At 38.5% G+C, this 16,536-nt stretch overlaps 1 protein-coding gene across 1 annotated transcript in view; it reads right to left on the reverse strand.

Moving 5' to 3' along the window:
* The window catches only part of LOC130870027 (bile salt sulfotransferase 2-like), a 63,820-nt gene extending 47,642 nt beyond the window's left edge, over nt 1-16,178 (reverse strand). The window contains exons 1-3 of the mRNA XM_057762598.1: nt 16,046-16,178; nt 14,773-14,981; nt 11,369-11,495 (exon numbers count right to left, since the gene is read on the reverse strand). Coding sequence (XP_057618581.1) covers nt 11,369-11,495; nt 14,773-14,981; nt 16,046-16,178 — 469 coding nt within the window. The remainder of the gene's footprint in view (nt 1-11,368; nt 11,496-14,772; nt 14,982-16,045) is intronic.
* Between the last annotated feature and the right edge of the window lie 358 nt (nt 16,179-16,536).

The following is a 16,536-nucleotide window of genomic DNA, read 5'->3' on the forward strand; positions in this document are numbered from 1 at the left end:
TGGATATAAGAAATGGGTTATGGAATTTGTCTCTACACTTAAAGAAACTGTTGAGGCCAGGCATGTGTCAGGGGTGTCTCTGAATGGAGGCCTGCAGAGGCCACTGTGAGACGCTGTAAAGTTGAAGCCTGGATTGCCTTTGAGAACCAAAGGTGTTAGAGATGCCAGAGTCATGGGAATACATGCTGAACAGAGCTCCTACCAGGGATGGAAGCCCCCCAAGAGAGAAAGAAGTGTGTTGCAATCAACAAAGCTAAATGGAATTGGAGATCTGAAGAGTGTTTTGACATCAGACATGGAAATGCAGAGATTAGAGGTTGCATGGCTGGTTTTTAGTCTTGCTTTGGTCCTCACTATCTTCCTTTCCTTAGGTTTTGGAATAGTAACTAGTATCCTGTGCATTGTATGTTGGAAGTACATGATCTGCTTTTTTATTTTTATTTTTATAAGGGATTACTGTGAAGCAATTGCATGAATATCAGAAGAGACTTTGAACTTTGGACTTTAAAACATTGTTGATACTATTTTAGACTAAGTGGGAATTTGATCCAACAAGCCAATGGTATTAGGGAGGGACCATAATGGGCATGCTCTTCTCTAGGAGTACGTGATCAGACAAAATCTAGGGAGAAGAAATGCAAGCTCTCTTGGAAGGTGGACAGACTGACAGCGACCACTCGTGACTTGTTTGAGGTCCCCCATTTCCCTTGGGAATGAGGAGATATCAGTGACGGAAATAGTGATGGCATAGCAGATGGACTAATAGCAGCACAGCAGCTTCATTCTGTCTTGTGAATATAGTACACTGATTTGCCTTTTAATAAATTGTAATGTGACCCCATTTGAATCTCCATTAATAAGGACTTTTGAAGTAGGACTAGGTGCATTTTGCATTATGATATTGTTTTAAGTTTGTTGGAGCTAGGGAGTGGAATGTGGTAGTTTGAATGTAATAGACTCCTATAATCTCATAAGGAATGACATTATTAGGATGTGTGACTTTGTTAGAATGTGTATGCCCTCATTAAAGTGTGTCCCTGTTGGGGCTGGCTTTGAGGTTTTCTAGGTGCCGGACATTGCCCAGTGTTTCGGTTGATTTCCTATTACCTTCAAAATGTAGGACTATCAGCTACTTCTCCATCATCACATCTGCCTGCATGGTGCCTTGATCTCTACCATGATGATTATAGACTCTGAAAATGTAAGCCACCACAACAATGTAATGTTTTCCCTTATAAGTGATGCTGCGGTCAAGGTGACTGACTGTTCATAACAACAGACACTTTAACTAAGATAATCTGTATAATTAAAATCTCAACACACTGAAGAGAAAGACTGATGCAGATATTAGAAGATGGAAAACTTTGCCATGCTCATAGACTAGAAGAATATATGTTATAAAATGGCTATACTTCTAACATTTAATGTAAAGTCTCAGAGATTCTTTTTGAATACCAATTCTAACTGTATATAAATTTATTAAGTTGTGTAGAATTTGAGTCTTATTTGTTTGGTGTATTTTGTTTTTATATATTTGCAAGTTGCTTTATAATAATGTGTGGAGAGAGAACCACTCGTGGGAGTGCACAATGACAATCATTGTTGTCAGTTGCCCAGAAAAACTAGTTGTGAAGACCCTATTGCTAAGATCATCCTTAAACTCTTGTCACTGGACATAAAGGTAAAGCATACCTTCCTACTGAATAGCCTTCATAGTACCAGAAGCTGTTATGCAGGCTTCTAGTTGGAGATTGCCATCAACAGTCTTACTCAGTTGTGGACACTCTGATCTATACTTCAAATAGGCTTTCAAGATATGCTCATTGGTGTAATATTGATGATTGGGTTATAAGGGTAACCAATTATTTTCTGATTGATATTGAGAAGAATTCACATCTTGTTCAGTCAACAAGGTCAAATGTCCATGCTGAGAAGGGAATAGGCCTGAATGTTGAAGCTATAATTTTTGTTCTGCTGAATGGACATGATGTGCATATTAAAGTATCTTCTAAACATCTGTATTTATCCTTTTATATCACTATTGTGATATAAACTTGGTCAAAGAAGATTCTTCTTGTAGTAGGCAGTGGTAATTTCAGAGACTCAAAACTGGACAAAATGCTGAGAATAAGGGTCCTTTAAGTGATCTCCCTAGATGAAACACCTAGAGCCCATATAGTCTTAGAAAACATCAAGGAATAAGGTATAGAAATGATTTAAGAGTCTAAAGATGTGGTAAAATGATGTGAAATATTGTCATCTAGACATGGCATGGCTGTAACACTCTTAAACTCACAGTAGCTGTGACTTCTGCAGAAGACCTACACAAGACTGGGCCCTTCAATATTCTATCAAGGAGTGAAGAGGTCCTCCAAAGCCACCACCACCTTTCTGAGTATTTATAGCTTGTTAATGGCAGCAAGGAGGCAGTGTCCATGAGACACATCCTTCTACATTATATAAACTGTTTAGTGGTTGCTGGTGGAGGGAGAGTTTTGTTTTTCTTTTTCAGTAGTTACTGGTAAGGATCTCTTGTTCCTGTAAATGTTTCATTTTCTGTGCTCCAGTAAGTACCCTCAATAAACCTCATTGGGTCACAAACACACACATGAAGAAAAGGAACATGAAAGTAAAAAGGACCACCACCCATCCCAGTACCCACTAGTTCGTCATCAGGCAAGACTCCTGTGGGCAGGCTGCTCCACTCCCACACCTCTATTGAACTTTGTACTCTACATGTCTGACTCTGCCTCAGAAATCTAACCATCCACAATGGCATCAGCAGCCCCAGAGACACAGAACCACCTGCACCAATTAGACAAAGAGGTGAGTGACTGATATCTCAGACAGTTACGTTTCTAGGCCCAGACACTGGGGCACATTCATTCCATGCATCACAGCCCCACTAGACATTTAGCAGGTTAGATTCCTATGGACAGGCTACTCCACTCCCCCTGTAATCTACAAGTCCCACCACGCTCTACAGACCCAACCATCTACTGCAGCATCAGTGGCTCCTAGAGGCATAGACACCATCTGCATCAATTGGAGGAATAGTGGCCCCCAGAGCCACAGGCACTGCCTGCAACAGTTGAAGGAAGAGATGGATAGATGCCAGTGCAAGAATATATCCAAAAAACACAAAGATCAATACGGCACCACAAAAACCAAATGATTCCAGCACAGCAAGACCTGAAAATACCAGTGTAGATAAAGTAGAAGAAAATGACTTTAAAATAACTTTATGAAGATGATAGAGGAAATGAAAAATTTCCTTAAAGCAGTCTAGGAAAAAACAGACAAAAATTGGAAAAAAAAAGTCAATAAATCCCTTAAGGACAGTTAAGAAAGTCAAGAAAAAATAATCAAAGAGGTGAAGGAGACAATTAAGACTTGAAAATTGGAATAGAGGCAATAAAGATAACACAAACCAAGGGAATTCTGGAAATGGAAAATCTGGGTAAAATGAACAGGAACCACAAATGCAAGCATAATCAACAGAATGCAAGAGATGGAAGAAGAAATCTCTGGCATTGAAATTATGATAGAGGAAATAGATTCTTCAGTCAAAGAAAGCATTAAATCCAACAAAATCATAACACAAAGCATACAAGAAATCTGGGACATCACGAAAAGACCAAATCTAAGACTAATAGGGATAGAAGAAGGAAAAGAACAGCAACTCAAAGGCACAAAAAGCAAATTCAACAAAACATAGAAGAGAACTTTTCCAAGCTAAAGAAGAATATGCCTATGAATATTAGAACTTAAAGAAAATCAAACAGACTGAACCAAAAATAGTCCCCATCACTGTATAATAACCAAAACACTAAACATACAGAGTAAGGAAGAATATTAAGAACTGAAAAGAAAAAAGGTCAAGTAAATATATAGGCAGACACATCAGAATAACAGCTAACTTTTCTTTTTTTTTTCACGTTATTTGAAAGTTTATTAATTTCACGAAAGCTTTTGTAAGAAACGCACATGTGTTTCTTTGTAAAGACAAGCAGTTGTTTGCTATGTGTCAAAGCATTGCTAGAACTGAGATCAGTCTTCCTTTTCTCAGGACAAGGTTTACTTAGAAAGATAATCGTGTTCTCATGTGCGTTTGGTACTAAAGCTTTCGTGAAATTAATAACTTTCAAAAGAACAGCTAACTTTTCAATGGAGACTCTGAACAGACATTTTGCAGACACCAACAGACCATGTATGACAGTCCAGTCTAATATACCCAGCAAAACTTTCAATCACCATAGATGGAGAAAACAAGATATTCTATGACAAAACCAGATTTAAGCAATACCTAGCCACAGATCCAGTCCTACAGAAAATGCTAGAAGACGACTCCAACCCAAGGAAGTTAGCTGCACTAACAAAAACACAGAAAATAGATAATCCCACATCATCAAATCCCAAACAACAATAACTCACACACTACCACCAAAAAATAACAGGAATTAACGATCACTGGTCATAAACATCCCTTAATATCAATGGACTCAATTCGCCTATAAAAAGACACAAGTTAACAGAATGAAAACAGGAGCTGACCTTCTTTTTGCATACAAGAAACACATTCAACTTCAAAGACAGATGTTATCTCAGAGAAAATGGTTGGCAAAAGAATTTCCAATCAAATGGACCCATGAAGCAAACTGGTGTAGCTATCCTAGTATCTAACAAAATAGACTTCAAAATAAAATTAATCAAATGAAATAGAGAAGGATATTTCATATTCTTCAGAAGAAAAATTCATCAAGATAAAGTCTCTATTCTTAACATATATGTCCCTAATACAAGGATAACCACATATTTAAAGGAAACATTACTAAAGTTTAAATCACAGATCAAACCCCAAACACTAATAATAGGAGACTTTATCACCCCATTCTCATCAATGGACAGGTCTGCCATACAGAAAATTAACAGAGAAATAAGGAAACTAACAGATGTAATGACTCAAATGGACGTAACAGACATCTATAAAACATTCCATCCAAACACAAAAGATTATATCTTTTTCTCAGCACCCCATGGAACCTTCTCAAAAACTGATCACATACTTGGTCACAAAGCAAATCTCAACAGACACAAAAAATTGGAAAAAAACCCTTTATCTTATCAGATCACCATGTTTAAAGTTATAATTCAAGAACACAAACTACAGAAAGCCTACTAAGCCATGGAAATGGAATAATACTCAACAGAATCACCAGTGAGCCATGGAAGAAATAAAGAAAATAAGACTTTCTAGAGTTCATTGGAAATAAATCTACTACATACCCAAACTTATGGGACACTTTGAAATCAGTGTTAAGAAGAAAGTTCTTAGCACTAAATACATACATAAAGAATTAGGAGAAATCTCACACTAGTGACTTAACATAACACCTGAAATATTGAGAACAAAAAGAAGCAAACTCACCCAGAAGGAACAGAGGGCAGTAAATGAAACTCAGGGTTGAAATCAATAAAAATAGAAATAAAGAGAAAAATGTGAAGAATCAATGAAACAAACAGTTGGTTCCTTGAAAAATCAACTGAAGCATGATTAATAAAAACTTATAGACAGATACTGGGGTTCAACCTGAAGACCAGAAACGCAAAGCAGCCAGCACTGGCTCTTACCCCAATCTCAGTCTGAAAATTGTGATCCTGCCTCCAGGCAATTTAGGATGAGACTGAGACTGACAGCTGTTTCCTCCCATTTTATAATCCTTTCTAGTTCTGGGATTAAGGGCGTGTACAGCTACTGCCTGGTTTCTATGGCAAGCTAGTGTGGGATTAAAGGTGTGTGTCATTGATTCATGGTCTCTAAGGCTGGCCAGTGTGACTGTTTTACTTTTCTGACTTTCAGTCAAGCCTTATTTATTAAAATACAAAAGAAATGCCACTATAATCAGCAAGATAGACAAACTCTTATCCAAACTAATCAAAAGGCATACAGAATATTCAAATTAACAAAATCAGAAATGCAAACAGACAGCAAGAAAATTTAGAGATTCATTAGGTTATACTTCAAAAACCTATACTCCCAAAATTGGAAAATCTACAAGAAGTGAGCAATGTTCAGGATAGGTACCACATACCCAAATGAAATCAAGACCAGATGAACAATTTAAATAGACCTATAATCCCCAAGGAAATTGAAACAGTCATTAAAATCTCCAAATTCAAAAGAGGCCCAGTGTCAGATGGTTTCAGTGTAGAATTCTAACAGAATTTTAAAGAAGAGCTAATATCAATGCTCTTCAAATTGTTCCACACAATAGTATCAGAAGGAACATTGCCAAGCTCCTTTTACATGGCTACAGTTTTTCTGTTACCCAAACCACACAAAGATGCAACAAAGAAAGAGGACTACACACCAATCTCCTTCATGAACATTGATGAAAAAATACTTGATAAAACACAGGCAAACTGAAATCAAGAATACATAAAAGAAGCATCCACCATGATCAAGTAGGTTTCATCCCAGCAAAGCAGAAATGGTTTAACATATGAAAATCTGTCAACGTATTCCACCATATAAACAAACTGAAAGAAAAAAACCCCACATGATAATTTCATTAGATGTTGGAAAAAGTCTTTGACAAAATTTAACACCCACTCATGATAAAGTTTCTGGAGAGATCAGGGATATAAGGAATATACCTAAACATAATAAATGCAATACACAGCAGTCTGAGAGACAATATCAAATTAAACAGAGAAAAACTCAAAGTGATTCCACTAAATCAGGGATAAGACAAGGTTGTCTACTCTCTCAATATCTTTTCCATATAATACTTGAGGTTCCAGCTAGAGTAAAAAGGCAAGAACGGAGATCAAGGGTATACAAATTGGAATGAAAGAAGCCAAACTTTTGGTATTTGCAAATGATATGATAGTATAGATACATGATCTCAAAAATTCTATCAGGGATTTCCTAAAGCTTATAAACACCTTCAGTAATGTGTCAGAATACAAGATTAACTAAAATATCAGTAGTCCCCCCACAGACAAATGATAAATGGACTGAGAAAAAAATTAGAGATACATCACCCTTTATATTAGCTATAAATAACATAAAATATCCTGGGATAACTCTAATAATACAAATGCAAGACCAGTATGACAATAGTTTTAAGACTTTGAAGAAAGAAATTGACAAAGATAACAGAAAATGGAAAGATCTCTTTTTTTCTTGGATAGATTGTATCTACATATTAAAAATGGTGATCCTACCAAAACAATCTACCAGTTCAATACAATCCCCATCAAAATCCCAGCCCAACTCTTCACAGACCTAAGAAAAACCAATACTCAGCTTCATATGGAACAAAAATACCCAAGGTACTTAAAACAATCCTGCACAATAAAGGAACTTATGGAGGTATCACCATATCTGACTTCAAGCTATATTATTGAGTTATAGTAATAAAAACAGCTTGGTATTGGCATGAAATCAGACAGGTAGACCAATAGAATTGAGTTAAAGATCCTGACATTAATCCACACACCTATGAACACCTGATTTTTGACCAAGAATCCAAAAGTGTACAATGGAAGATAATAGTATCTTCAACAAATGTTGCTGGCAAAGCTAAAGGTCAACATGTAGAAGACTTTAAATAGATCCATATCTAATGCTATGCAGAAAACTCAAGTCCAAGTGGATCAAAGACCTCACCATATATCCCATCAGTGAAGCTGATAGAAGAGTAAATGTGAAGTAGCCTTGAATGCATTGGCACAGGAGACCACTTCCTAAATATAACCTCAGCAGCACAGACACCGAGAAAAACAATCAGTAAATGGGACCTCCTGAAAATGAAAAGTTCCTGTAAGTCAAAGAACATAGTAAACAACTCAAAACGATGCCTACAGAATGGGAAAAGTTCTTCACCAAATCCTCATCTGACAGAGGGCTTAAATCCAAAATGCATAAAGAACCCAAGAAACTAGACATCAGAATATGAAATAATGCAATTAAAAATGGGGGTACAGATCTAAACAGAGAATTCTGAACAGAAGAATCTCAAATGATCAAAAGGTGTTTAAGGCATTGTTCAACTTCCTTAGTCATCAGGGAAATGAAATCAAAAGTACTCGAAGATACTGTCCTACACCTGTTAGAATGGTTAAGATAAAAAACACCGAGAACAGTTTATGTTGGAGAGGATGTGGAGTAAGGTCAACACTCCTCCACTGCTGGTGAGAGTGCAAACTTGTACAGCTGCTTTGGAAATCAGTATGGTGATTTATACAGAAAATTGGGAATCAATCTACCTCAAGACCCAGTACTACCACTTTTGGGCATATTCCCAAATGATGTTCAATCATACCACAAGGACACCTTCTTAACTATATTAATACCAGCTTTATTCATAATAGTCAGAGCCTGGAAACAATCTAGATGCTCCTCAAGAGAAGAATGGATAAAGAAAATATGGTATATTTACTTAATGAAGTATTATTACTCAGCTGCAAAAAACAATGAGTACATGAAATTTGCAGGCAAATGAATGCAACTAGAAAAAAAATCATCCTGAGTGAGGTAACCCAGACCAAGAAAGACAAACACAGCATGTGCTTACTCATAAGTGGATACTAGATATAAAGCAAAGGATAAGCATACTACAATCTACAACTCTAGAGAAGGTAGGTATCAAGCAGGATCCTAAGAGGGACACATGGATTGTCTTGGGAAGGTAAAATACATGGGATATCCTGGGTTAAGTTTGAGGTGGAGTATTGTAGAGGGGTGGGGTTTGGGGGATGAGTACATGAAGGAATGGAATTATTGAGTTGAGGGAGGAACAGAGTCGGAGATCAATGAAAGAGATATCTTGATAGAGGAAGCCATTATGGGATTACAGTGAAACCTTGTGCTAGGGAAATTCCCAGGAAACCATAAGGATAACTCCAACTAAGACTTCTAGCAAAAGCATAGAGTGTGCCTGAACTGGCCTTTCCCTGTAATCAGATTGGTAAATACTCTAACTTTAACCAAAGAACCTTCACCCAGTAACTGATGGAAGCAGATGTAGAGATCCACAGTCAAGCACCAGGCAGAGCTCCAGGAGTCAAGTCGAAGAGAGGAAGGAGGAATTATATGAGCTGGGTGTGGGGTCAAGATCAGGATGGGGACATCCACAGAGACAGCTTAACTGAGCTCATTGGAATTTATGGTTTCTAGAACAATAGCTGGGGAGCCTACATGAGCCTGAACTAGGCCCTCTGCATGAGGTTGACAGATGTATAGCTTGGTATGTTGAATGGACCCCTGGCAGTGGTACCAGGATTTATCCCTGGTGCATGAACTGACTTTTGGAGCCCATTCCCTGTAGTGGGATGCCTTGCTCAGCCTTGATGCAGGAGGGAGGGGCTTGGTTCTGCCTCATCTTAATGTACCAGGCTTTGTTGACTCCCTATGGGAGGCCTTACCCTTTTAGAGGAGTGGATAGGGGTTGGTTGGGGGAAAGGGGAAGTGGGAGGAAGGAAAGGAGGAAGAACTGTGGTTGATATGTAAAATGAATAAAAAATAATTTCCATGAGAGGGAAAAGTGAGTGAACTTTTGGTAAGATAAATCACAATTGACCCTAAGGTTTCCATTAATGAATCAAGGTGATGGTACATATGTCAATATTCCAATCTGTCTGTTCACATGTCTTCTAATATAAGAACTTGGTGTCAACAAGATGGCTCAGTGGTTAAAGGCCAAGTGCTGCTAAGCCTAACTACCTGAGTTTAATACCCTGAAGTGACATGTTGGAGAGAGAAAAGTTACTTTCAAAAGTAGTTGTCATTTGATCTTCCTATTCATGTGTGCTATGCACGTATTCATACATACATACATACATACATACACATACACGATGTTGCAGAGATAGATTACTCAAAATGTAAAAATGGCAATGGGTTCTTGATCCTATTGCACGCAATGGCTTTGTGGGAGCCTAGGTAGTTTGGATGTTCACCTTAATAGACCTGGATGGAGGTGGGTGGTCCTTGGACCTCCCACAGGGCAGGGAAACCTGCTTGCTCTTTGGGCTGAGGAGGGAGGAAGACTTGATTGGGGGAGGGGGGAATGGGAGGTGGTGGTGGGGAAGAGGCAGAAATCTTTAATAATTAAATAAATTAATTAATAAAAAAATAAAATATGAAAAAAATGTAAAAATAAATAAATAAAAAGTTGAAAAATATAAAAGGAGAGCTAGTTAAGAAGAAAGGGATCAGCAAGGCTGGAAACAGGACAAGAGAGGTTAGTGGGAATATGATCAAAATACTTCCACACATGTACAGAAATGTCATAATAAAACAATCCCTTTGCTATAGATAGTTTATATAGACCAATAAAAGTTAAAAATAAAATGAAAGCATAAATAATCCCTTTTTATGAAAATAATTTGTGTCAAAAAAGAGAATAATATTTACAATATTTAGAAAAATGCATCTTTGCAAAATGGTGGATTGTCAGGCTAATGTATGGGAAGGCAATGAGAAAAAGACTAAAAAAATTCACAAGTGAGAAATGTGGTAGGATGAAAACTGCATTTGTTATTTTTCTATTGCTGTGATTAAATGCTGTGAACACAGACAACTTAAGGGAGAGCTTACTTTCGGCTCATGATTGTAGGAGGATAAGAATAACTGATGGGAGGAAAAGAGCAAAAGGCTGGAGATGTCAGCCAGAACTGTAGGCACGAGGAGCTGAGAGCTAATCACCTCAAACCCAAGTAGGAAACAGGGAGGAGACTGGAAGTGGCTTAAGGATTTAACTTCTCAAAGCTCACCCTCTGTGATATATTTCCTCTAGCAAAGCTGTGCCTCACAAACCTTCTGAAACAGTGTCACCTACTGGTAAAAATGTGTTCAAATACCAGCATCTATGTGTGGCCATCTCTTATTAAAGCCACCACATATGTTAATACCTACATTGTAATGAAAAGACCAGAAACTCCAAATAGTGCCATAATGATGTGTCATGGGAGAAGTTCTGGCTGTGCCCTGTTCTTTGGTGGTTCATGAGACAATGAAGATTTGACAATCAGTTTTGAAATGATGATAAGCTTTTGACTCATATACTAGTTGAATGTCAATGAATAAAATGGAGCCATGTGATGACAACACAAGGTACTGAAGGGCTCGGGATATTGCCAAATTAGATAACACATAGGTTTGAGACATAGCACCAAATACACAGAGCATGGTAGTAGGTGTTATTAGTACTGGGATTCAGGAGGTTGATTCAGGAGGAGCCAAGTTCCAAGGTCATTGCCAGATATATGGAGAGTTTAAGGTCAGCCTAAGCAATCTCTCACCTTGTTTTTAAAAAGTTTCCAAATATCCCCAAATTTCTATATTTCACAGGACACTCACCATTTCCTTTGAGGAACCATTCAAAATAAGTTCCCAGTGACTCTGGATTCTTAATAAGATTTGTCTTACCCCAGAAAAAATAGCTAGACACAAGAACATCTCTGGGATTTCTTATGAAATAGAGAATCTAAAATGGAAAAACATGAAAATAAAGGTTAATAAAATAATTTCTCACCTTTACCTGTCACAATATGCATGAAATATTAAAAATATCCATGGGGTTTCTAAAAACATTATTTTCATTTAGACAAAATATACTTATAAGAGCAAAATTTCTATAGTCAGATTCCTCTTTTATAATTTTATTTGATTTAGAAAAATGGAACAGCAAAATGGCTAAGATTGGTAATAGTGTAAAACAAAACAAAAACAAACAAAATGGAAAATAAGACTCCTTCAATAGTTGTAAAATCAGTACAATTATTGGCTATCTAATACCAAATACCTAGCTCTGAAAAAATATACAACTAACATTGTACTGACTGAACAGGTCGCAGTTATGTATTAAATAAATACAGATTCATATACATATATGTATGTAATAATGATTAATAGAAAAAGAAACTGCAAATTTGAAAGAGAGAAAGGAGTATATGAGTGGGCCTATTAGGAGGAAGGGGAAGGGTATAATGCCATATGTAATTATAGTATAAAATGAAAACTCAATCATTTTTAATAAAAGGAACTTTATATTTTCCATCAATTATTCTAGAACTCATCTCTTTAGACATCAATTTCCTTAGCCAAGAGCTTACCAAATCTAGATAAGATGCATACATATAGGTGAGTGATCACAACTTCATTGTGCCTTTTTAAGAGAGATTATTTTTCTAAGTTTGTATTTGCAATTTAAGCATAAAATATTTTTAGACCTTAAGAGCTCAGACCGTTGCTCCAAATTGAGACTCTGTCTCTACCTCGATCCATCACCAGATGAAGGTTCTAAGGTGATATGCAAGATATTCATCAGTATAGGATAGGGTCATTTCAGGTTCCCTCTCCTTAGTTGCCCAAGGTATCAGCTGGGGACATCTCCCTGGACACCTGCTAACCCCTCTAGAGTCAAGTTTCTTGCCAACCCTAGGATGGCTCTCTTAGTTAGGATATATACTTCGCTGCTCCCGTATCCTCCCTTCCTATATCCCAACCATCCAATCCCCCGAGCTCCTCCCATCCTCCCCTTCTCATGTTTCTCATCCCATTTCCCCTTTGCCCCATGCCACCTCACCCGCAAGTTCCCAGTTTTTGCCCTGCAATCTTGTCTACTTCCCCTCTCCAGGCGGATGACTATATGATTTTCTTTGGGTTCACTTTCTTATTTAGCTTCTCTAGGATCACAAATTATATGCTCAATTGATGGAGGTGGTTCTTGTATTTTATCTGTTGCTTTCATTGGTTAACTAATAAAGAAAACTGCCTTGGCCCATTTATAGGCCAGCCCTTAGGTGGGTGGAGTAAACAGAACAGAATGCTGGGAGAAAGAAGCCGAGTCAGGAGTCGCCATGATTCTCCCACTCCAGACAGACGCAGGTTAAGATCCTCCCTGGTAAGCCAGCTCGTGGGGCTACACAGAATATTAGAAATGGGTTAGATCAATATGTAAGAGCTAGCCAATAAGAGGCTGGAGCTAATGGGCCAGGCAGTGATCAAAAGAATACAGATTTCCGTGTAATTATTTCGGGGCATAAGCTAGCCATGCGGGCGGCCGGGTGCCGGGGACACAGCCCTGCTGCTTATATCACAACACTCAATGTCCTTTATTTATGGCTAGAAACCGATTATGAGTGAGTACATCCCATGTTCCTCTTTTTGGGTCTGGGATACCTCACTCAGGATAGTGTTTTCTATTTCCATCCATTTGCACGCAAAATTCGAGAAGTCATTGTTTTTTACCGCTGAGTAGTACTCTAATATGTATATATTCCACACTTTCTTCATCCATTCCTCCATTGAAGGGCATCTAGGTTGTTTCCAGGTTTTGGCTATTACAAACAATGCTGCTATGAACATAGTTGAACAGATACTTTTGTCATTTGATGGGGCATCTCTTGGGTATATTCCCAATAGTGGTATTACTGGATCTTGGGGTAAGTTGATCCCAAATTTCCTGAGAAATCGCCACACTGATTTCCAAAGTGGTTGCACAAGTTTGCATTCCCACCAGCAATGGATGAGTGTGCCCCTTTCTCCACAACCTCTCCAGCAAAGGCTATCATTGCTGTTTTTGATTTTAGCCATTCTGACAGGTGTAAGATGGTATCTCAAAACGGTCTGAGCTCTTAAGGTCCAAATGAGGAGCAGAAGGAGGGAGAACATGAGCAAGGAAACCAGGACCACGAGGGATGCACCCACCCACTGTGACAGTGGAACTGATTTATTGTGAGCCCACCAAGGCCAGCTGGTCTGGGACTGAATAAGCATGGGTTGAAACTGGACTCTCTGATCATGGCGGACAATGAAGGCTGATGAGAAGCCAAGGACAATGGCACTAGGTTTCGATCCTAATACATGAACTGGCTTTGTGGGTGCTTAGCCTGTTTAGACGCTCACCTTCCTGGACATAGATAGAAGACCTTCGTCTTCCCGCAGGGCAGAGAATTTGGACTGCTCTTCAATATCGAGAGGGAGGGGGAATGGTGTGGGGGGAGGAGAAGAGGAGTGGGGATAGGGGGAGGGGACTGGGGGGAGGGGGAAATATTTGGGAGGAGGGGAGGGAAATGGGAAACGGGGAGCAGGTGGAAATTTTAATTAAAAAAGAATAAAAATAATAATAAAAAATATTTTTAGATTACACAGTAAAGGCACTTTTTGAAAACTTTCTTAGTGAAAAGGATGTATGATTGGATATCTCTGATCCCTTGTGGAGATCCTCTTTCAGTGACATGGGAGATTACTGTGACTACTGATCTCAATAGATAGCCAAACAACAAAATGCAGTGGGTATAAATGATACATGACTGTTGAACAATCTCCATGACTAGAGTATTGATGCTTGGTCAGCCTGTTTCTGCTGTGAACAATTTCTGCCTTGGGTAATTCACCCACAGGATGTGGGACTTTTGTAGAATTAATATTAGCTAATTGACTTTGGTGACAGCAAAAAAGTACTATCCAATGTACACTAATGTTTGAATTCTGCTTGACCTATATATGTAGTTCCAGAAGACTCCAGTATGATATTTCACTTTCTATCCCAAAATCTGCCCAGAATCACTGTGTGGTGGTCAACATCCTGGTAGTCTGGTGGGAGGATACATCAGCATCACCTAGTGCATGATAATCACAGCTTCCTTCCTACAATGTACACAGTCAGAGTGCATTTCAGCAAGAACTACAGTGTCTTTCAGTGTAGCATAAGTTCAAAGGGCATTTGGCCAAAGACTTATCAACCACTGGGTACTGACCTTGGCCTTGGAACTGAAGAAAGACTTGGGGAAAAGATGGAAGGGAAGGTGGGAGCTGATGAGGCGTGGTCCTTCCTTACTGATTACTATTGAATATCCTAATTGAGTCTCTATCCAAGGTGAGCGTTCCCAGATGGGCACAGATTGGATCCACTTGGGATTTCCTTTGGTCTGAATCAAGCAGACTATCTCAATCAGCCAGTGTGTTCCTGAAGAAGAAGGAAAAGTGATGGCCATTTCAACTGTAATTATGAGCAAGCCTCTAGTAGAATATACAAGCATGCAATTTACAGTGTAGCTTTTTCCAGGTACAAAGATCCGTGGCATTCACTATGTCCACATGGTGTAAGTACAAAACATATTCATCCAGCACATTTCCACTGCATCATCTTCCAAAACTGGCAGTATACTCTATAAACACCTCCGACCTCCTGAACATCCCCTCCTGTCTTTGGCTGTCATCATTCTAAATTCTGGTGCAGTGAAGAAGATTATCCCAGATATTTCCCAGAGGTGGAGTCATATCAACTGCCCTTTGAGATTGGCTCCTTTCATTTAATACAATCCCACTGAGACGCATCCATGCTACAGTGTGTGCCTTAGCACTACTTTTTAAGGTGAATAAATCTCTTTGTTTCTATTTACCACACACACTTTTATTTATATGTATCTGCTCATTTTCAATGGATGTTTCTAAGCTTCATTTTTCTGGGCTCTTGTCTGAATCCTTTTCCTGCTTTCCCACTGTTTTTGGATTTTCCATGTTATTGGTCTTTCAGTGTCAGCAGTTGAATATTTACCTAATGTTCAGTGCTTCCATCATCTGGCAAAAATTCCTTCTCTAAACCCCCACATTGCCACTTTTTAACCCTTAGAATTGCCAGCCTCTTTCCACTATCTAGAAAAGGTCTCTGCTAATTTTGCCCAACACTGTACTCTGTTCCACATATCCTTACATCCATGCTGTTATCTCTTGATGCTAATTCTTCTCTTTCATCTCATTGCTCTCCTTTTCCCTTCTCTCTTCCCTACAGAGACAGACCAATTCCAGAGTCTTCCTTAGGAACTACTGCCTTTGCTCTAGTGCCTTAGGTGATCCTCTGAAGACACAGGTCAGGCTAGAGGTATTACTCTGAGAAGAAATGTTCTCACACACAGTTCTCTGTGCCACCCACAAGATTTATATGGCATTCTGCTCATCACCCAAATGAATGAGGATCAAAGTCCTAATCTTCCTCAGACAGTCATGACCATTCTCACTAATGCTCCTTACCTGATTTGGGGTAAGTCACTATGACTGTGTCTTCATCTCTCATCACGAAGTTATTACGAATCTCTTCAATAATTTCTTTTTTAAACCTGATGGCACGGAAAGGTATTCCTTCAAACCAATTATAGTCTGACATGGTAAAGAGCTTCTTGTGGTGCTGTAAGGAATCCAGCCTTGGCCACCTGTGCATCCATGCTACAGTGTGTGCCTTAGCACTACTTTTTAAGGTGAATAAATCTCTTTGTTTCTATTTACCACACACACTTTTATTTATATTATAGCAAATGCTGTTATGCAAGATTTTTTGTGCAGGCAAAAAGTCATGAACACCACACAGTTTGTTATGAAAGTAGCTATTGATAGGGAAAAAAAAAACAGATACTTTGACCTACACTCAAAGGTTGCATTGAAAAATTGTGAACTCATTCAGAGATCATTCTGCAACATTTGTGAGCCTGAGTTCATGGCCTCAAAGTAGAAACTCAGTAAGAAGT

The sequence above is a fragment of the Chionomys nivalis genome, chromosome 2, assembly GCF_950005125.1.
Source record: "Chionomys nivalis chromosome 2, mChiNiv1.1, whole genome shotgun sequence".
Lineage (NCBI taxonomy): Eukaryota > Metazoa > Chordata > Mammalia > Rodentia > Cricetidae > Chionomys > Chionomys nivalis.